Raw genomic sequence first — 23631 nt, forward strand, 5'->3', positions numbered from 1 at the left:
AATTTCTCTTCATGTCAATTCTTTGAATTTTGTAAGTGCTGTCCCCGCTCCAACCACTCCTGTCTCTGTCGTCGTAATTTGATCATTTGGCTCTAAGGCCAAATGATCAAACTAGCCAGATATCATGCACCTTACGTGGGCACATCAGGGAAAAGATCTGCCCCAAATTATAATAATCATATAATGTATGGCCATCTTTTTTTACCTGAGCTCCTTCAGGAGGTGGAAGGCGGTGACCTGGCACTGGTGGAACAGGGTAACCACATTCCAGGCAAAATCTTGCAAAAGGGTCAGATGGACGATTAGCCAAACAGTGAGAACACCTAAAATTGGAAAGGAAGTTAAAGTGCAATATTGCTCCTTAATCTGAAATCATGTAAGCTAATGATAAATATTTGTCAGTTTATTATACTTTGTCTTTTAAAATTAATGTAGCCAATTATATCCTCTATCAAAAAGTATAGCTTTGGGGATAATTTTTGATCAACCGACTAACTTCCTTTAGAATGTATTTTATACATTTACAGATCCACAATGTAAATCTTCATATTGAAATTTAATTTCCTCTTTAAGTGGTAGGCCGATGCGGAGATCTGCCTATTATTGACTTGAATAGGAAACTCCTGCATGAACTCCTGCATGAACCAAAGTTTTTGAGCTGAAAAGCGTAATTACTGGGACTTTCAGGCATTTCCCACAAAAGTCAATGGGACGCAGCAGGAACTTTGAGCAACCTTAAATACTAAACTAGACTGGGCAGCTTTGACTAGCTCAATTACCGAACATATGATGAAAGATTTCTGACTAGCTAACATTTGTTAAGTATCAATACAAACCAAATTAAGGTTTTTAGGATCGGTACAAACAGACTTCACAAAAATGTAAGACTAGAATATATCTAGAACTAGATTGTCTTAAGGGCCAAAAGACAGGGATTATTTTCAAATAAAGCAAATATTAAGACCTTTGCCAGTAGAAATCTTTTGTCTACCCTCCCAGTGTCACATTCATTCTAGCACCCTCACATTGATTTTAGTTGTCACAGGAAGCTGCAATATTCAGGTTCTCAGGGTAAAACACCTGACCCAGTAAACAAAAATCTTCGGTAACCTAAGACTCCCCCCTTCCCATTTTTAAAAGGCTTTTGTACCAAACATAAGTTAAGGGCATAGATTATATGCATAATACTTCTTTCTTTGTACCTATGTATTATTATGATGATGCTAGGATAATAAGTGGGGAAATCTAAGCACCCAATCCATCTATCCAACTTTAGTGATCCTAGCCCTTAGCAGTTATAAGCACCTTTGCTACACAGTGCAGTTTTATGTGTTCAGGTGGCACCTCCTGTATTATTTGATCCAATTCAGCTTTAGTTAGTGTGGCCTTTCATAAAAAGTGCATTTTTCATTTGCAGCCTATTCTAAATAACTAACCAGCTATTTTTAGACATTCCAAGCTTTCTTTGGTGGTTACATTACCAGAAAAGAAGAAATGTCAGTTTTTCTGCTTAAGGATATGCTCCAAGAAGCGAAAGGTTTTTACTGTAGTCACCAATACAACAATAATATGATAAGATCTAGCCAACCATTTGCCAGCCATTAGAGCAAATAAACTGAAGCCAACTATTTGCTCTAAATTAAAAATGATGATAATGAAGAGACCTGCAGTAAAGAAAGTCTATAATTTTGATGATTTGCTGCCATCTACTGGCTGTTATCAATAACTGTACACTAAAGTAGTACAAAATGTTAAAAAAAATGTGTATTTAAAGGGCTGTTGAAGCCTTTATGTGTAAATTCTCACCATGCACCAGTGTTAATTTTTTCAAAACACTTAACTAACACTGGAAATTACACCATCTTAGCCATGGGAAAACTAAATGGGACAAGTTCAGGCAGAGAATAGTAACTGGCATAAAAACTGGTGTAAAAAGCTTTCTAAAAAGTACCAGTTCTTAACATAATTTTTTACATCTTTCTTAATGCCAGGACTGCACACTCTACATAAATTTCACAACAAAACTAAAGCATTACAATTTAAAACAAACTTTAAAAATGATATAGGTTTTTACCAGAAAGAAAGACAATTCATTTTCTGGTGTTTATAAAACTGGACAGATTTGCAGGAAACATTGGTGGGCTTAAGCAGATATATTGGTTAATCATTACATGTGTCACTGTTAAATACCAGAAGTGCGCTGTAGTAATATGTGTACAGTAAAGTGTCTAAAGTAAAGTATCCTACATATAAATGAGCTGAGAAAGCTGGGAAGACGAAATAGAAGACCCCTCCGTTAAAAAAACTCTGCAGGTTGATGAACATTCTGTAGGCTACAGCCCCAAGCCCATGGAAGGGTTGTATTTACAGTCTCTTTTGCAAATATATTGTGTTTTTCCAAGCCACATATGTGTTATTTGTGACTGGATAAAGGCTTTGGCTAGGGGCTCATACACTGCTTGCTTCTAGGTTACATAGTAATACAGTTATTGAAGTAGGATCCAGCTGAGGAAGGGAACTGGACCAATTCAATCCAGTAACCTATATAGATGCCAGAACTATTTTTACCAATCCATTGTAACCAAATTCTTTTGAAATGCTCCTTTTGGTCCTGGCATCCTGCTACAGGCTATGCACAAAACTGCCACCCGTGACTTTGCAAAGTGGCACAAATACAATTCCTTTATGATATAATGAAGCTACCTACCTTTAAATAATAGCAACCACTCATAGAAGCACTTAAGTAAAAAAAGAAATGAGAGTTAAGCTTAAAGAGAGGAAGGTAAGAGGATATAGTTGAGGGACTTTGATTGCAGGCTAGCAATCGGAGTGGTTAATGAGGTAATCAACTACAGGTAGGAAAAAAATTAAAGGAATATTGTCATGGTTTTTTTTTCAGAATGCATCAGTTAATAGAGCTTCTCCAGGAGAATCCACCATTGAAATACGTTTTTCAAAAAACACAGATTTTTGTTATATTTAATTTTGAAATTTCACATGGGGCTAGCCCTATTCTTCATTTCCCAGGGTGCCACAGCCATATGACCTGTGCTCTGATAAACTTCAGTCACACTTTACTGCTGAGATGCAAGTTGGAGTGATATCACCCCCTCCCAGCAGCCAATCAGCAGAACAATGGGAAGGGAGCAAGATAGGCTCTCCTAGTAAATATCAGAATAGCACTCAACAGTAAGAAATCCAAGTCTGGCTTGGGACTCCAGTTACATGGGAGTAGGAGAAACAATAGGTTACCTGAAAGCAGTTCTAATGTGTAGCGCTGGTTCCTTCTGAAAGCTCAGACTCAGGCACAATGCACTGAGATGGCGCCTACACACCACTATTACAACTAAAAAATATACATTTGTTGGTTCAAGAATAACATTTTAAATGGTAATTAATTATTTGCTATGTAAACCGTGTAATTTAATGATACCATAAAAATCACAACAGAATCCCTTTAAGGCAGAGCAGAGAGGCAATTTGTTTTGTGCCCCTAACCTCAGGTGGAGTCTTCTGGTCAGTTAATATCAACAGGTAAACAAATATAACATATTGATACAATACTGAACAGTATTTTGAATCAGCATATAATGGCATCAAATAAAAAGAGTTTATGAAAAAAAAAGATGACAGTGCATGTATATGGGAGAAAACCAACACATATACATGTAGACTCTATATTATCCTTCAATAGGGCCTGCCATATAATGCTCAGTGTACTACCTGAAATGCTAAATGGATAATCTGAATAAAAAATGCATTGTTACTGAACACAAAGGAAAATCACAAAATCACCCCCAACCTTGAAGAAAAGTATCCATGTTATGACATATATTTGAAACTTTGGCACTAATTAGGCCACTTGTTGGCCCGTTGTTGGGCTCTATACCCTTGTTCATACCTACCACCACTTCAATATTGTTATACCCCAGTAAAAGCATCAACTTACTTAAGGAAATCAGTTTCCCTCTGGATTCTCATGATCTGGGCACTTGTCAGACTCTTTCTAACAATCCCTTCCACACCGCCATTCTGCTAAAATTACAGAATAATGCAATGTGTTTAGAGAAGGTGTACACCTATTCCCTTGATAATAATAATGTTAAAGTAAAAAAAATAAATATCAGAAAACTTTGCATCTGTCACTCTTATATAATATTGCCCTCTGTGAAGAATACTTCTGAAAGTCCAAGAACCATGGCAGAGAAAGAGGTGATATGTACAATATGAGAATGCACAAGTACTGTATAACAAGCATGTGCCCTAATCTTTCTATGTGTAAACATGGGGCCCTCTGTGAACCCAAAGAGACATCTTCTTGTAGATTTACAACTTCTAAAAGACCAGAGATATCTCTGTGCAGAGAAGAAATGTAGCCAAAAAAAGGAGCCACAGCTGATCTGTGCATTCCAGCTGGGCTGGTAAAACTGTTTCACAGGTTCCTAAAGGAGTATGACCCTCCATGAACTTGCTCCAAGAACTAAAGCAGGGGCATAACTAGAGGTAGCAGACCCTACCGTTGCAGGGGAGGCTAGGCATGTAATGGGCCCTGTAATGCCCTAATTAATAACCAGTTTTAACATCTTGGTAGAATAGGTCACTTCAGCAATGTTTTGGGGCCCTAAATTAAATTTGCTGTGGGGTCCTGTAACATTTAATTTTGCCACTGAACTAAAAGCTAATTATTTATACCTGTGATCTCTGGGTCTGAGAAGGTGATATTGGTTCCTCTACTTGGCTTGATTTTTCCAAGCGATCATTCATAAATTGTAGACCCTTGAATGACCTACGGTTAGTCCTTCCTTCTTTCACAGGACCTGAAATGATGCAAAAATGGGTAATGCATACGAAGCAGAAAATATTACTAGATACAAATAATCAGAACTTCAAGCCTCTAGAAATGCCACAAGGTACTTGCATTCACTTATCCTATCCCCTATATAATGCATATCAATGCACAGCTCTAAGGGGATCTCCACCCAAAAACTGTTCTTGGCATATTAAAGAAAATGTAATTCTTAGCAACTTTTAAATATACTTAAAATTAAAAAAAAAATTAAACAAAGATTTTCAGTGGTTTAAATTTGTTTTTTTTTATAAATGTAACTGAAAGCTTTTAAACAGTCTCCCAAAATTGCAGACCGTAAAACTGCCCTTTCTTTCTTTTACACTAGACTAGATGTTCTAGGCACATTAACATTAAATCACTATAATGACATACCATTACTTTGTGCAGTTTCATCCCATGCAGATATTCTCTCCAGCGCTTCATTCTTCTTTTTGCTTTTGGGTAAGGAAAAGCTGTTTTCAATATCCTAAAGGGAAATTCATTTACAGTTTTGTATTAGAATAAAGAGAAACCTTAGAAATACCAGCAGAAAGGTGGAGTCCAAAGTACAAAAACAGGTGCAATCTGCCATTTTAAGGCACTTTGAACAGTACTTTCCTGCCTTGAAAAAACTGCTGCCCAGTGATACTGTGCACTGCACCTCCTGCTGAGTTTTTTAATCAGCACAGGCTGCACAGCACAACAAGACCCAGAATGCCCCTCAGTGCTTTTGCAATCCCTCCCTGGGTCTACATTAGGGATCCCCAACCTTTTTTTTTTTTACCCATGAGCCACATTCAATTGTAGAAAGAGTTGGGAGCAACACAAGCATAAAAAAGTTCCTGGGCTGCAAAATAAGGGCTGTAATTGAATATCTGGTAGCCCCTATGTGGATTGGAAGCCTACAGAAGGCTCTATTTGGCAATTACACTGGGTTTCTATGCAACCAAACCTTGCCTCCAAGCCAGGAATTTAAAAATTAGCACCTTCTTTAAGGCCACTGTGAGCAACATCCAAGGGATTGGTGAGTAACGTGTTGCTCACAAGCCACTGCTTGGGAATGACTGGTCTAGATAAAAGACCCCTACAGATTTAGGCTATAATCAAATATTCTAAAACTGACTTGTTAATAGTCCTCTCTGCTCCTTTAGGAGGAGAAAATTAAAGAAAACTAACAGATATTAATCATATAAGAAGTTATGTATAAGGGGTTTTATCTTTATTTGAAACCACGACTAAAACTCAAATTGAAAAAGCACAAATGGAAAAAACTTTGCAGGAAAAAACACAAAAACCACAGCTTTTTGACTTGTTGAAAACAACATGATCTGAAAAAAATTGGTCATTAGTAAATACTCCCACTGGTGGTGAAAAGGATGTATAGCTTCATGTAAGGAGCCAAACTGAAGATAAGCTCTAATAAGGACTTGTGTTATAATCATGTACATGTGCCATGATTTGGCACCAATCTCACATCTTGTTGTAACTATTGTATCATAGTGACATTGGAAGATCAAAATGCTGAAATAGATACTATATGATGTTGTAAAAATAATATTAATGGCATATATATATATATATATAATCGTAAAGCAGAATGTCAGCACTCACGGGGTTTGGTTGATCAGACGAAAAAATAACAAAATATCAAATAATGCAGAGGTGAGGTTTTATTGATCCTACGTTTCGGTTTCTTACTGGAACCTTCATCAGTAGTCCCTGACGAAGGTTCCAGTAAGAAACCGAAACGTAGGATCAATAAAACCTCACCTCTGCATTATTTGATATTTTGTTATTTTTTCGTCTGATCAACCAAACCCCGTGAGTGCTGACATTCTGCTTTACGATTGTATTTTCCTTTTGCTCTGGCACCCGGGTATCGCTGAAACTTTGAAGGAGTGCTTCCAAATATCTGTATTTCTATATATATATATATATATATATATATATATATATATATATATATATATATATATATATATATATATATATATATATATATATATATATATATATATATATATATATATATATATATGCACACATACCCTACAACAAATTCAATGAGAGCCCCTCCCCATTTGGGTCTGATTTTGGACATCCCACCAAAAAAGGAAGCTATAGGATACTGTACCTGCTTGGAAAGATCTTTAAGGAAATTCTCATCATTGTCCTCATCCGATGAATCTAGATCTGGTTGTACGTATTCCACTATGAACACTTTTGTTACTGTTCCACTTTCTCGGCCATCTCTAAAAAAAATTACATATAATATCTGAAAACACTATTACAGTAAGTTCCCACAAATCAACTTCCGAAATCCATACATATTAGCAGCATTCTGAGAGCATCTTTACAAAAAAAGCCTATACTAAAGGTGTTTAAGTTGATTTAGAGTTACACATGGGGGTCATTTACTAACCGTTGGATTTTTTTTTTTCAAATTCGGATTTTTACCTCTCTGGTCTTGAAAGTCTTATAAACCCAACATGGTATAAATTCGAACAATAATGGTTGAGCCGTTCCTCTGTTTGCCATAATTAAAAGCTACCTAAAATGCAGCTAACGAAAAGCACTTTTGGGCAAACTGGCCTGGGTTCATGTTACAGAATACAAGTTTTTAAGATTGTCCCAAAAAAGACAGAAATAAAATGGGACATGGCTGTGTGTTCAGTTTTTCGAAGAACAGACCTACTTACCTACTAACAGCTAGTGCCTTGACAGTTATTTTGCCATCTGGTAACATAAAGGGGCCTTTGTATTTCAATGTATTTTTTTCTCCAAAGCCAACTTTCTTATACAGTTCTGGCTTGCTTCCATCCAGTGTGTAGTAAATGGTCACTTCAGGAGAATCTGTAGAAAGAAGAATACCTTTGACAGGTGCCAGATTTCCTTTTCTAAAGAAAAATATGCTCACCATAAAAGTAACATTGTCTCTTATGAAGCTAACTTTCCTCTTCAAAATATGCTGTAGAGCTGACTGAAATAGAGGTGGCAGCTATTTTAGCAGGATGCTATGTTCAAAGGTTATTGTATTAGAAACTATTGATAACTTTGTCACTCACAAAACCACTACTTGCTGGAAGCAGCGAAATACAAAAAAAACAGCACCACTGACTATGATTTAATTCTAAATTCAAATGCTTGGCAAATGTTGTTTTGACTCAAATCAAACATGTAATTCTGGTGCAATTGTTTAAGGTTGCTATAAGCCTCTCACAGCCCAATTCCCTGTGCGAAAGTCCACATGCAATAGAATAGAGGCAAGCACACTAACATTTCAGTAGGGAATGACATCCCTTCCATTAAAATCCTTTAAATGTAAGATATGTGGTTCAAACAGTGTGTGGCATGCCCAATGTTTTAGGGGGGTCTCTGCACCTGAGAAAGGGGGGCGGAAGCCATCGACAAATATTATCCATGCCATACACTGTTTGCACAGTATAACTTACAATAAAATCATTTACTGGAAGGGATGTAATTCCCTATTGAAATGTCGGGTTACTGATCTCTATTCAATTGTATTTTGAATAAATGCTATTCTTACCCGATTTTATTTCAATTGGTGTATTGGAATCAATTTCATATTTGCTCCTTCCAGGGAGAGGAACACGTAGTGGTATAATCTGAGGTACAGCTATGGAGCCAGCAGTCATTATTTGGGTGAATAGTTCTGCAAAGAAAATAGGAGTGTGAATGTAAGCAGAAATGGAATTAGATAAATTGTTACAGCATTTTTTCAGTACTCTGGCTGAAAAGAGCCCTGTAGAATAAAACAACATACATGGGGAGTTGCACCCATCTTAGATCAGAAGAACCGCTACTTATATGTCAGTAGTTAAGGTTGACATGTTGCCTTGCGCTTGTCCCAACTGGGCGGCACATCATTAAATCAGTGCATAGCCCTCAAGACGTGTGTAGGTATAAGGTAAGGCAAATTATGGCTTGGTGAGTTTGGAGCTGGACAAAAATTTACTAATTTACGTAACTGAATTTCCAAGAATCCAAAACAAGTGGTATATAAAACATATACCAATACTCAGCGCTCTCGGTGGGATGTCTTGTACAAAATCTTCAGTGTAGTTAAGGTGTTCGAATATGCAGCTCCCTCTTAAAGGAACAGTAACAGTAAAAAATGAAAGAGCTTTAAAGTAATAAAATATAATGCACTGTTGCCCTGCACTGGTAAAACTAGTATGTTTGCTACAATAACACTACAACAATTTATATAATAAGCTGCTGTGTAGCCACGGGGGCAGCCATTCAAGCTGGAAAAAAGGAGAAAAGGCCCAGGTTACATAGCAGATAACAGATAAGTTCTGCAGTATACAATAGTGTTTTATCTGTTATCTGCTATGTGCCTGTGCCTTTTCTCCTTTGAATGGCTGCCTCCATGGCTACATAGCAGCTTATTTATATAAATTATAGTAGACTTTCTGAAGTAACAACACAACTTTTACCAGTGCAGGGCAGCAGCACATTATATTTTAGTTACTTTTATACACTTTCATTTTTTGGTGTTACTGTTCCTTTAAACAACCCCTTTGATTGAGAGTTTGATGAGAGTTTTTCTGCCTTGTTGTCTTCTCCAAATTGTGAGTAGTCTGCACTGTGCAGCTTTCGTTCTAAATAAACGTTATCACACTATCCCTTGTTCTCTCTTTCTGGTACATCCTATTGAGGATCCTGGCTACACCTACAATCAAATTGCAACCTTTTTTTATTATGGCCCTTATCCATTGATATCTGGTGAGCATATATTACGCTAGCACAAGTGGGTGTTGATTCACTGTGCACATATCACACTACTGTTACTTTTGCTTTTACAATCTGCACTATATGTGTTTTTGTTTGTATCTTCCATACGCTTCCATCCTTGCATCCGTACACATGTATTTCCAAGAATGCCCATGCTCAATCCTTAAAAAGGACAACACGTTAGGTACACATGCAAGCTACAACTTCATAGTTTATTTTGTTACACCATATTGGCTATAGAACAACATAAAAATTAGGAGAACAGCATCCCCATGAACCATAATTCAGGAGGGAACCCAAAGCACCACATTACAGGGGAACAGCACCCCCATAATATATTTTCTCGGTTTTCCCAAATGGTGTGTTCCTCCTAGACAATACAATGGTTTCCGTACTTAACAAGGGAGATAAATGGGTCAAATGCCAAAAAAAACTACATTACTACTGACAATTCATAAAATAAAATGGACCTTAAAAAAAGTGATGACCAACAGAGGGTCCAGGGGCCTCATTAAGCTCCTTGATGCTATTTGCACTGCACTGTGACAACAGCAAAGCAAACTTACTAAAAATACTAAAAATGTGCATCAGTAGAATAATATTGCCATGAAATCATCTTAGGCAGTTCAAGTATTTTCTTACAATGCTCAAGTCATTGTATACCCTTACCTGTTTTTAAAAGTACTCTGTGCCAGGGAACAAGGGTAATGGCACATTAAACATTTTGATAAAAATGTACCATACATCACAATGGGATTGTGAAGCTTCTGCCATGGCATAAAGGCATTTTGGTTGACTGCATAAGCAAACAAAGATCATGCAAATAAACAGCAAAGATATTTTATATTTGTATTGAAGTGGTGCATCTCCTCCTTGGAGCATAATGACAGCAGCCTAATTTCTATATTTTACAAATATTTGTTCATATCAACATTGCTAATCCCACACCTTATAACATTTATTACACAAAAAAACAATATTTTTACTTGTAAGCTCTACAGGAATTTGCAGACACAGTATATATTGCAAGGAAGAGGGGAAAAAGCAAAACAAAGGTACATAAAATAATATAAGGAGTCCTCACTGAAAAGTAAGGGTGAAGTAAGGGTGAAGACACACAGAGCTAATAGAAGCAGCTACTAAAATAGACAATGCTGATCTACTTACCCTCATTACACACAGAGCTTATCTGGGTCCCGTGGATATCAGGCCTGGCCGCACATCACTAGTAGCCATAACAAGTAGCTGCTACTAAGTATCTCTGTATGTCTTCACCTTTAGGGCAGTTGCACACAGGGGAGATTAGTCGCCTGTGGCAAATCTTCACTGTTGCGGGCGACTGATCTTCCCGACATGCCATCCAATCGGCAAGAATGTAAATCGCCGGTGGAATGGTATATGCATCTTTGCAACTTCAAAAAAACTAAGCGTTCTGTATACCATCCCTCTGGCAATTTACATTCTTGCTGGTGGGATGGCATCTCAGGGAGATTAGTCACCCCCAATAGTGAAGATTTATCGTGGGCGACTAATCTCCCCGTGTGCCACAGGCATTAGTATAAGAAATTATTTTCTTTTTTTCTGTCATTATAAAACAGTACCTTGTACTTGCTCCAAATTAAGATATAATTAATCCTTGTTGGATGCAAAACAATCTTATTGGGATATTTAATGTTTAAATTATTTTTAAGTAAACTTAAAGGAGACATATCCTATAAAAATTAAGAATGTACCAGGGAATTATACTCCTCTAGATATAGAAGGATTGTGCTTTAAAAAGTTGTGTTTCAGATTGATTTATTGAGAAATTCCCCCAAACCCCACTAGCCCCGCCCATGGCTGAATTCTCTGGATGAGCTGGGGAGCCGGCGGCCCTCCATACACTGCATTGTAGGATAGGAACCAATCAGCAGCTAGGCTGACCTGATAGGGAACTGAAGCCTGTCTGTGCTTGTGTGAGTGCAGGGCTGTGATTGGCTCTCCCGCTCCTACTGTGCTTCTGGCAGAGACCGTTAGGGCACGCCCACTTGTCATTTCACACTGGACGGAGAAGTGATATGATCTATAGGGAGCTCCAATAAAGGGGCCATTTTTACAGAGAGGATTAATTTTTAGCACAAAGGGAAACCAGCATCGTATATTATTCATAATTGCCTACAAAATTAGCGTTTTTCCCATTTATCCAATATGTCTCCTTTAAAGCATGGAGATTCAAACTTCGGAAAGATCCCTTATTTAAATGACCCCAGGTCCCGAGGATTCTGGATAACAGATCCCATACCTGTACTGGGCAACCTTAAGTAAAGGAGGGCGATCCAAGGATCTTTTCACAAGTGTATGTAACACCTATTTCAGCTCAATAGCTGCCTTCCCGGACTAGTACCAGTAGAACATGGGTTACACTGTACTCTCTTACCCAGAATGGGCCTTCGCTAAGTGGAAGAGGAAGGTGAGGGTGTTGTGCAACTACACCTCTCTTGCTGCTATGCAGAAAAATGAAAACAGAGGGCGCCAGAGGTTCTTGCAAATAACAAAGTAATAAGTATTTATTGAACATCCACAGGGTTACTCACAATACAGCTTCAGAGGCCATTGGTACATGCAACACATACCGAGTGTATATTCAGACTCACACTCTCCTGCGGGCAGACTGGCAGGAATCTCCCTTCACCTCTGCAACACACCCTGTAGTGGATCCCTCAGGGAATTCTCTATCCTGATTCCCTATTCACTTGGATCCCTACACTACAGGCAATGTGGCCTGGGAGAACTATCTCCAGAAAAACTGCAAATCCTATGCAGGAGCTCATGCTGCTCATTCTAGCTCAACCCTAACTGCCTTACACTCCTAGAGTGTACTATAAAGGGAGCTACACCTGCCACTATCTAATTCCTCATTCACGGGGCCCTGTTCCCCGACTTCACTGGGCCTGGGCCCATGCCCTGGGCTCTCAGCACACATCCACTTTGTCCCTAAGGTGGAAGCAAACAACAGGAAGGTGCCACTCCTCTCCCAACACTATACCAAAGTCAGGCAGGATGTGGTCACTATACCTTCTGACCAATAGCACACATGTTAATGAACTCACTTAGATACATTCCCTTCTGCCCAGCAACTAAGGGAACTGAACCTGTAGGGATTTAAAGCCATAGGGACCATTTAACCCTATGGGTCCCTACATGTACATGGGCAGTTGACTCAATAAGGCCAAATACTCTTGACAGTGGCATAACTACCTATACAGCAGACCCCATGACCATGGGGGGCGGAAGCTGGGCCATGAGGTCCACTGTGTGTAGTTTGCCATCCATAGTCACTTCTAAATGTCCACTTTGCTGGCTCTCATTTGAGCTTAAGCGTGCATGCCGGGCCCCTCCGAAGATATTTTTTTTGTGGGGGTGGGGCCAGACCACTCAAGGTACGCTACTGTCTCTTGACCAAAAACATTGCACTAAGGGACATTGTCACCATTTGTTGGCCACTGTACCCAACTTTCTGCAGTTCAAATGAATACATTAGAAATTGATTAAATGATTTATTGTATTTGTCCTGTCAGCATTTGTACTTAGCAAAACTTTTAATTAGTCAAACAGCCATAAAATGATTCTGAGGCTATAATTCTCCCAGACAATCTGGTGCATGAGATGAGCTTACATACATGTACTGTACATGCTACACCAGTCCCGCTTTATAAAAACGTATAAAATATAAAAATATTTCAGCCACTGAAAAACATGTAACTAGAAGTTAATGGGCTTCATCGAATCACATAGCATTGAGTTCGAAAAGCATAAGTTCGCAAGCTGCAGAGCACTATCTATGGCGAGCAGTAACCTACAGACTCTTCATTAGTCTAAATTGATAGCACCCTGACTTACCTTGATAAAATATCCCACTGTGGACCCCGGCGCAGCCTTTGTCCCACCTCCCGTTACTAGAGACGCGGTGTAGTAAAAACCTGCTTCCTGACGGTGTCTGCCCTTTTCATTGGTCAAGTCTGGCTGCCTAGCAACTAAAGATGCGAAGATGACGCTAATAAACCATCGCCCATATTTCTTCACACTCTCAAAGCGCATGCTCCTATGCATGACGTATTTCCGCAGCAAATGCTACACAGACGACTTGCTGTATTTGGAAATTGTAAAGCGTGAAAATGTTTGGTTAGCGACAACGTAAATCGCGAAGTCCTTTAGTTAAAAGACGTAGTACCTTTGATTTGAAAATATATTGTCCGCTCGGAAGTTGTTCCGTTCCAAACGCTCCCTTTTGCCCGAAAGCAAAATGGCTGCCGATACTTTCTGCTGATCGAGCTGCAGCGCTAGTGCTACCTGAACTGGGGGTGTTGGGGCGACAGTCGTTAAGGGGGACACGTGGGCAAAGGATAGGGACTCAAATAAACATGTCAGAAGCGAAGGTGAAGCAAGAAGGTGGGGAGGCAGCGGAGATAGAGAACAGGTAAGCGGTGCAAAGCGGAGTATGTCTTTGGCGTTTTGGCTATGTTGGTTTACTTTTTTCAATTACATAAGGTTTAAATGAAAGTCCCTTGCATTAGAAAGACACATTGATCAATATAATCATATTGGCAGCATATGCTTACAGTTATAGCAGAAAACTAAAGTTATTTATTAGTTGTGTCACTTGCTGTCACGCATTGACTTGCTCAATGTCTGTCCCAGGTTATATCCAGCCTTTCTTCAGAGCTGTGGTCCCAGACCAGGCATTAGAACCCTACTAGTATTTTGAAAAGCTTCATGGCAATCTCAGCTATACCTTATCTAAAGGACATGACTACACCTACACTGTGGCTGACTGATGAGACATGAACACATTTGCTAAAAGATGTGGGGTTTTTATCTGCAGGAAACCTAAAACTGTAGAGGCCAGTGTATGCCTATAGACACTTTTGCTAAACATCAGCATACTAAATAAGTCTTGTGTTGAGAATGTAATCTTTTTTTATTTTAGTTTAAAAATCCATATTTTTAACATTTATCAAATGTTTTGTAGTTATAAAGCACTAAAATAAAAGTGTTTTGTTTTTCCCCACTATTGTTTAAATGAGAATAATGAGCTGTGTATAAAGCAAATCCACTCTCTCCTAAGATGTAGCCTTTGTTAGACTTTGTGATTAGGAGCAGCCAGTGCTTATCTGTATACTGTTGATTTGTTTTACCACAAATGATGATTTGGCAGAACCAGGAAACTAGAAAATTTAAGCTGTCAGTGTCTTTGTTTAGTGCAAGAAATAACTAAAAGCCATACATTACTTGGAAAAACTATATTTATTGTTTAGCTCATGGTAAAAAGAAATATACTGCCCCTTAAAGGAAACTTTTAAGGACTGTCTTATAGTAAAAAGGGACAATAAAAATATGTGGTTATGATAAAGTTACACCGAATTAAAAAAAAAACAAGTGTGTTTATGCCAGGCCCGGTCTGACAGTCTATGGATTCTGGCCAATGCCAGAGTGGCTGCTGCAAGATGCCATAGAACGTCACTATGTATTGCACCTGTGGGGGGCTGTTTGGGCCTTTGTACATGAAATTCCTCTTTTGAATCTTAGTCCGGACCTGTAGACTGCCTCTGGTGTATGTAGTACAGCATGTAGTACCAAAAAACATCCAACATCTGTCTACCAATGGAGGGTGGCTGTTATTACAGCTGTCCAAAAAAAAAAAAAGCAGCAATGGCTTCGGTTCTTTAAACATCCTCTTTGTTGTTAGTGTGATTTTTAGTCACATAATACTCCGTTCCAGCCGTTTGTTTCTTGCAGTTGTTGGCTCACATAAGGGGTAGCAGTTCTTTCATACTGGACATGATCTAAATATTCTGCATGTGTTGTGCATTCCTTCCACTAACATCAGGGGCCAAAATTATTACAAATAAAATGTTAGAGAAAGTCAACAGTCTCATAAACACTTAACACAGTTACACTTAAGCTTTTTCTAGTTCTTTAATGGTATTTTTTTCTATATATTTAGGGTTATTGAGCTGTGCCAGCAGTTTCCTCATGGTATCACTGACCAAGTTATTCAAAATGAGATGCCTCACATTGAAGCCAAACAAAGGGCCATGTGCATCAACCGACTGCTGGCAACTGTAAGTTCTTTTATATTTGTTTTCTTTTTGTCTTACATAATGTATGTTAAAACTATGGCTATATGGCCCCTTGTTTAGATTGAGATACTGAGGGGCAGTTCATTTTGCAAGCTAGGAAATACAGAAGTAAATCACCAAAACTACAAAAACAATAATGGCAGTAGTGACAACGTTTTAACTTTATTATTGCCTAATATTACTTGCATTATCATTTTGAATTTAGCCCCTTGCATGTCATAAATATTTGATGTTGCCCCTCTGTATGTTCCCAATAGTTATACACTGCAGAATAGATAAATCAAAGGCTTCTTTACTGTGACAAATGCCATATAGGGTTAAACATTAAAAAGTTTGAACATTTTTACAATCCATTTCAGTAGAATGACTTTAGGCCAGAACATGTAATACCAGAGAGCAGTTCTAGGATATTCTTTTTATCAACAATTTTTACCAACAAGATTGCTCGTTGCCTGTATGGAAACAGCACAAATATCTTTTGATACCTATTGATAATCAAGTATGGAATACACTCCCCAGCATCCCCATACACTCCCCAGCATCCTGCAGCTGCCCACCCCAGCATTCTCCAGCTCCCCCCCCAGCATTCTCCAGCTCCCCCCCCAGCATTCTCCAGCTCCCCCCACCAGCATTCTCCAGCTCCCCCCACCAGCATTCTCCAGCTCCCCCCACCAGCATCCTCCAGCTCCCCCACCAGCATCCTCCAGCTCCCCCCACCAGCATCCTCCAGCTCCCCCCACCAGCATCCTCCAGCTCCCCCCACCAGCATCCTCCAGCTCCCCCCACCAGCATCCTCCAGCTCCCCCCCAGCATGCTCCAGCTCCCCCCCAGCATGCTCCAGCTCCCCCCCAGCATTCTCTAGCTCCCCCCAGCATTCTCTAGCTCCCCCCAGCATTCTCTAGCTCCCCCCAGCATTCTCTAGCTCCCCCAGCATTCTCTAGCTCCCCCCAGCATTCTCTAGCTCCCCCCCCAGCATCCCCTAGCTCCCCCCCCCCAGCATCCTCTACATCTTCAGCAACCTAGAGAAAAAGAGCTATTGCTGATGCATGTAAATTGCTCTGTGGATCCACTGACTTTATTCCCTTCTTTCATTTTCAGGGTCAGCTGGATCTGTTACGAAGTGGTGCAGGACTGCTGTACAGGTTGAAGGATCCACAAACTGCTGGGTGAGATTATTTAATAATAATAAATATAAATATATATATTGATATATTATATATACATTGAATTATATGTGGGGAATTAAAGACTGGTACACAAATATGCATTTTCTTTTTCTCTGTTTTGCAGTAAAATGAAGGGTTCAGACAATCAGGAGAAGTTAGTGTATCAGATAATTGAGGATGCTGATAACAAAGGTATGCTCTATAAATGTAATAGGTTGTGCTTATTCACATTTCTTTATCTGTTGTTAGGAGATAGATCCATGATTAATGACAATAGCTGTATGTAGAAATATTATGGCAAGGATGTTACTTGGTGCTTACAAAAAGAAAATGTAAATTGGCCACATTTCTTCTTGAAGCTTAAATGGACTTTATTTCAAATTCTACATCAGAGATTTTTTGCTGTTATTCTATCAAAATAGTTTAAAGTGCTGCATATAAGAGAGTGCATCTATATAAAGAAATCACAGAAAAAACTCTTTGTTTTATTCAGGTATATGGAGCCGAGATATAAGGTACAAAAGCAATTTGCCACTGACTGAAATCAACAAAATTTTGAAAAACCTAGAGAGCAAGAAACTTATTAAAGCTGTGAAATCTGTAGCTGTAAGTTTGTGTGGTTTTCTTAACATTTATATATTTCATATGTAAATGGGACGGGGGATATAACAATCAGAACTGTTGCAGGATTAAAGGAACAGTAACACAAAAAAAAGAAATTAATATAATGTACTGTTCATCATCACTGGAAGATGTTGTATGTGTTCTTCAGAAAGACTACTATAGTTTAATTAAATAAGCTGTTGTGTAGCCATAGGGGCAGCCATTCAAGTTGGAAAAAAGGATAAAAGGCAGACATAGCAGATACCATATAAGCTCTGTAGAATACAATGGTGTTATTAGATATTTAGCCCCATTTCAGTAGCTACCTGCTATGACTACACAGCAGCTTTGTTTATATAAACTATAGTAGTGTTTCTGAAGCAAAACCTTTAATAAGTGTCAGGCAGCAGTACATTATATTTAATTAATTTGATATACTTACATTATTTAGTGTTACTTTAAAGGGTTACTGTTATGACCTTTTGTGTGGGTGTTATTTTGTAAATAAGATACTATTTATAAAAATAATGAACATGTTTTGTTCATGTTTTATGTTGCACAGTGTCACAGGTTGCACTATTATACAGCTGCTATACTGGTCCTTCACTGAGACTACTGTTTAATTTATGGCAGGACCTCTTTCTCTAACAACTCCTTTTATTTATAAGTAGAAGTGGTGTTACATACCCAGAGACAACAGCAAGGCCCTGCAAAATAATCTTGAGTTTCTGAAATTCCAATACCATTACATCCTGCTACTCTACTATTATTGTTATAGATTTTTTTTTTTTGGAACTCTGATATGCTGCCAAACTGTTAAGTAATTGGTGTTACAGTGATTGGGATCTCTATACACCCTCTGCCTTTCCTTGATAATGTTTGGCAAAGCAGCATGAGTGATCAAAAGTAATAGTGGAGATTTCAGATCGCGCAAGCTGCTTTGCCTTAAGTCAGTGTTTGTGCATGTTAGCTTGGGAAGACAGTGCCTTGCCTTCCTGTGCGGACAAGTATATGTACTAAGCTTAGTCAAAGCAGACCATGTAAACAAATATCCACTCTGACTTGTCTAAATTTCCCCACTGCTTTCCTATTGTAGCACAAACCTAGGATGACACTGGGCAAGAGAGAGAGTTTGGCCAACGTTCTCAGAGCAGAAACTACACTGTATTTGTGTAATTCCAGCATGTCCTTTTAATAACAGCAAGCAATACTGCATTGTGCTCAGTGACTACAATTGTTATTCTACGTACTACTAGTCATGCTGTACATTTACCATTTTAGAGCAAAACCAATGAACTTTGTTTGCATTTATCTTGTTTTTATTCTAAAGCTGCAACTATTATGATTGTATTAATACCTATTCATAAAGCACTATACAAAACTGGTCGAAACAGGAGGTAAAGTTGTCCCTTTTCAGGAGAGCTTACAATCTAAAACCAGTCTCTTATTTTGCTGCTTCTTTAAAATACAATGTACACATATTTCTACCCTATCAAGGCAAATAGTGATTTGTAAAATGATTGCACCTCTTTAGCAACATCTTGTCGTTCATCATGGTCCCCTTAAGTAACCTAGCACGTGTGCTTCTCCATCATAGGCTTCAAAGAAGAAAGTTTACATGTTGTACAATCTGCAGCCAGATCGCTCTGTGACAGGAGGAGCTTGGTACAGTGACCAGGATTTCGAATCTGAGTTTGTGGAGGTGTTAAATCAACAATGTTTTAAATTTCTACAAACCAAGGTAAACAGTTCAGCCATCAAGATTTGTGATAGTATTCAAAAGTGTATTTATTTTGCTCTTTTATTTTCCCAAAAAGTGAAGTGTGAGGGCCCAAATGACAATGATTATTAATGCAGCCTATGTAAAATGCCTTGGTCAGGAAAAGCAATAGGACAGCTGCTATTCGTGTGCATAAATGCAAATAGACTTGCAAGATTTATTGTTCTGGATCGCGTAAGTGATCAGCAGTTCTCCAGTTTGGAATTTCAGCAGCTATCTGGTTGCTAGGGTTTTGTTTACCTTGGCAACCAGGCAGTGATTTGAATGAGAGACTGGAATATGAATAGGCGAGGGACTGAATAGAAAGATAACGAATAAAAGTAACAATAATAATAAAATTGCAAGCTCACAGAGCAATAGGTTTTTGGCTGCCAGGGTCAGTGACCCACCATTTGAAAGATGCAGAAGAGGAAGGCAAATAATTCAAAAACTATAATTAAATAAAAAAAGACTAATTGCAAAGTTTCTAGGAATACGACATTCATATTAACTTAAAGGCAAACCACCGTTTTGGGATAGGAGATGCTCTTCCCCTCATTAAATTAAGTTACTAAACAAGGGGTACATATATTAAGTTTGATAAGATCTGGGGAAACTGGTGCAACCAAGATAACCTGGACACATAGCTCACCCCCTTATATTAAGTGTGACTGACCCGACAGAACTAAACACTGCCACCTACATAGTGACAACTGCAATGCCTAGCAATAGTATTCTTGCTTGTACTGACCTAAACTCAACTTGACACCATTCCAATGTCAGTATATTAAACACTGTTTTGTATTTTATTGTTTTGTGATGTTGTAAAATCAATAAAAATTTACCTTTAATAAAAAAAAGGCAAACCACCACAAATGTTATTGACCTGAGAAACTATTATCCTGTTACAATAAAATCACTTCTGTAACAGCACCTACATGAATAAAGCATGGCATAGAAGTATAGAGTTTTGAGCATTATAATCACTGCTGCTGTGTTTAAATGCCATTAGTAGCCTTGTCCTAATATACAATTTAACTGAAGAGTGTCAAAATACTTGTTATGTTATTAAGTTAAAATGGGCCCCATACTGGTTGAATCCCATATTATAATTTTTATAAATTATTTTTAATAGAAAATTTTATTAAAACAAATTGCAATTCAAAACCAATTTTTAGGTTGCAAAACCACTTTCTAATCTTTGTCTCTTGAGAAAAAGGTTAAAAAAAATACTGAATTTAACTGTATTAAATTTAACTGTATGTTTCCAGGGATGGGAAATACCTCTCCATGAATCCTGAATAAATAATATATGCATATGATACCTTGTTTCTGATATGTACTCAACACATACATACTGTAATGGTACTTGTTTGGTGTGCTTTAACCTAAACAGGCTGAAGCAGCAAGGGACAGTAAACAAAACCCCATGATACAGAGGAACAGCTCATTTGCCTCATCCCATGAAGTCTGGAAATACATCTGTGAACTGGGGATTAGCAAGGTGAGCTGGACCTTCTCTTTATATATGACACATGCATTAGTAGTGTGTAACATGAGCACTGAAATGTTCAATGGTGTAAAATATGTTGTATCCCAAATGCCATTTTAAAGTAAAAGAAAACTGTGTTTGGTGTGGGAGGCCCACTGAGCTCTCCTTTTTATACAATTCACTGACCACTATTAAAGGAACAGTAACACCAAAAAATGTATAGATTTCAAAGAAATTAAACTATAATGTACTGCTGCCCTGCACTGGTAAAAGTTTTGTGTTTGCTTCAGAAACATTACTAGAGTTTATATGAATCCTGGTGTGTAGCCATGGGGGCAGCCATTTAAAAGAAGAAAAGGCACAGGTTATATAGCAGCTAACAGATAAACCCTGTAGAATACAATGGTGTCTTATCTGTTATCTGCTATGTAACCTGTGCCTTTTCTCCTTTTTTCCAGCTTGAATGGCTGCCCCCATGGCTACACAGCAGCTTATTTATATAAACTATAGTAGTGTTCCTGAAGCAATCACCCCAGTTTTACCAGTGCAGGGCCACAGTACGTTATATTTCAATTACTTTAAAACGCTTTCATATTTTGGTGTTACTGTACAACAAAAACATCAGCAGCTCGTCTGTGCTTGTCTATCAGCCACTGCTGTCTGTATTTCTTACATATATCTGCATATATCGACACACAGCCTATCATCTAAGACACATGGTGCAGGATGTACAGCATCTTGGGAGAGGTTATCCCCCAGAATGTGCACTCTGCACTATACAGTAGATAGTATGCCATTTTCCAGTTTGCCATGATCCCTTAGTAGAATTACCGCTCAGAATCCTTGCAAAATGTAAACAGAAACAGATCTTAGGGTGCATGAATATCTATGGTCCCTAATAACTAACAACCACAGTAGGGCACATATATAAAGTAGAAATCTATTCTTTGGGGTGTACTTTTTAGGGGTTAAGCTGAATACCGAATCCTCCATATAAATATTGAAATATAAACCAGATTCAAACCCTAATTTGCATATTCAACTGTAACGCAAATAATACATTTGCATCTCTTTAATTAAAAAAAAATGTCCCACTTGTTCAAATTCACTGTGGTGAGGTGCAAGTAATCCTGCATCCTTACTGTTATTTAACAGTAATTAACAGGAGAGAGCTGGACATTTGAGTTACTTATATGATTCTAGGGTAGGGAAGGTTCTATCCCTACACATTCATGTATTTAATAAATAACTCCCTAAAAACCTATTTGTTTTTTAAAGGTGGAATTGTCTATGGAAGATATTGAAACCATCCTGAATACTTTAATATATGATGGGAAAGTAGAGATGACCATAATCGCTGCTAAGGAGGGGACTGTGGGTAGTGTTGATGGACAAATGAAACTGTATAGGGGAGTGAACCCTATCACACAACCTGCAGGTTTAGTGAGAACCCCGTGCGGCCTGTGTCCGGTAAGAAACCCCAAGTTATCATTGTTTCTTAAAAATTTGCTTAGTCTTTGATAGTGTTACTAGGAAATCTGACCTGCAGTGTGGCTTTATCCTGCCTAGTTTCCCAGCACAGTATATGGGAGGCCTGCTGTTTTCCAAGTATATTCAGCATGTTCCATTGCTATAAATGTTAAACTAACCATGGAAATACCTATCCATTTAATCAGCTACTTACAATAGCATTCATATACTGTTACAGTAGTTATCATAGTAAGCTAGGAACTATTGTTCCTAATTTCAGTATAGTTTTCTATAAATATTTGAAAGTTTTTGTAGACTTGCTAAATAGCAAGGAGAAGACAGAATAGCTTCCAGGAATGGGTCACTGTTGCACTAAAGATTACCAGTTGTTATCAGATCTTCTTTCTGTTTAGAAACCTAAATAAAGTGTTTTGCAACATGTTCTTGCTAGGTATTTGACGACTGTCATGAAGGAGGTGAAATTTCCCCATCAAACTGCATTTATATGACAGACTGGCTGGATTTTTAGTGAAAGGAGGCTGGCCTGTTGGACCAAAATCTAACCAGAAGAGTGGTCAGTCACAACAAGGATACATGGCTGATAGTGAAGGAACTGCTCTGTTCTATGAAATGCAGTGTTTGACTGCTGTTATATTTATTTTCAGATGTTTTCATAATTGAAAGCAGCAGTAGAGAACTGTTATTTTTATTCCATATTTGGGATGACACCTATGAGGTATAACATTTTAAAGAAATAAAAATAGTTACCTCATTTAAATGCAGTTGCATTCTTGGGTCAGGTAAGAAGGACATTTGGTAATGTGAACTTACATGTCATACCTTAGGGGTGTGTACCTAGGAGCCAGAGCTCCATTTTACTTAAATCAGCATCCTGTCTATCTCAGAGCCCTGTATCTCTTTAGAAAACTGGAGACAAATTAAAGTGGGTGTAAACTTGCTGAGAGTGCTCTTCTAAACAGCATTTTACGCTAATTTTTTTTTTTTAAACAAGTATTAATACTTTTAACATGCTAAATTGGGAGTTTCAGCTCAGCTAATCTCTCGCTTTTGTTTCAAGGGTTGCCCCACTCTCTCCCAGCTCAGCTTTATAAGTTCCCTACTTGCTAATTATTGGGTCCTGCCAGGGATCATTCATGTACTTGATGCTCTTACTCATCTTCAGAAAAGCCACTCTCAGACAAGGAGCCTTAAGGTGGACATGCAATGAAAGATCTGCTTGGTTGGTGAGGTTGCCAAATGAGAGGATCTTTCACTTGATACGGCCACCATGAGGTGGGCAATATCATATTGATCCGATTATGTGGCCCAAGGGCCAAAGGAATGTATCACATTGACAGGATGTAGTCCTTCTGGGTGGGGACCACAATAAACTGATGCATTTCTAGTCCTGATGGGATTTTTAAATCTGCCTTATT

The 23631-nt window shown here is 38.3% G+C and overlaps 2 protein-coding genes across 5 annotated transcripts in view; one reads left to right on the forward strand and one right to left on the reverse strand.

Annotated features, from left to right (window-relative positions):
* dzank1 (double zinc ribbon and ankyrin repeat domains 1) overlaps positions 1–13604 on the reverse strand; it is a 29646-nt gene extending 16042 nt beyond the window's left edge. Inside the window, 8 exon segments of one of the 4 annotated variants that reach the window (NM_001127961.1) lie at positions 206–323; positions 3950–4035; positions 4693–4817; positions 5222–5315; positions 6963–7080; positions 7528–7681; positions 8376–8501; positions 12199–12411. In NM_001127961.1, coding sequence (NP_001121433.1) covers positions 206–323; positions 3950–4035; positions 4693–4817; positions 5222–5315; positions 6963–7080; positions 7528–7681; positions 8376–8484 — 804 coding nt within the window. In that variant the 5' untranslated portion in view covers positions 8485–8501; positions 12199–12411. 4 annotated transcript variants of the gene reach the window in all.
* A 220-nt stretch (positions 13605–13824) lies between these two features.
* polr3f (polymerase (RNA) III (DNA directed) polypeptide F, 39 kDa) lies at positions 13825–22967 on the forward strand. The gene is made up of 9 exons (NM_203988.1): positions 13825–14042; positions 15570–15687; positions 16804–16871; positions 16996–17063; positions 17365–17477; positions 19072–19215; positions 20630–20737; positions 22004–22195; positions 22647–22967. Exons 1-9 carry the CDS (start codon positions 13987–13989, stop codon positions 22722–22724), a joined length of 945 nt encoding a protein of 314 aa, NP_989319.1. The 5' UTR covers positions 13825–13986; the 3' UTR covers positions 22725–22967.
* Positions 22968–23631: the final 664 nt, after the last annotated feature.

The sequence above is a fragment of the Xenopus tropicalis genome, chromosome 5, assembly GCF_000004195.4.
Source record: "Xenopus tropicalis strain Nigerian chromosome 5, UCB_Xtro_10.0, whole genome shotgun sequence".
Taxonomy (NCBI): domain Eukaryota; kingdom Metazoa; phylum Chordata; class Amphibia; order Anura; family Pipidae; genus Xenopus; species Xenopus tropicalis.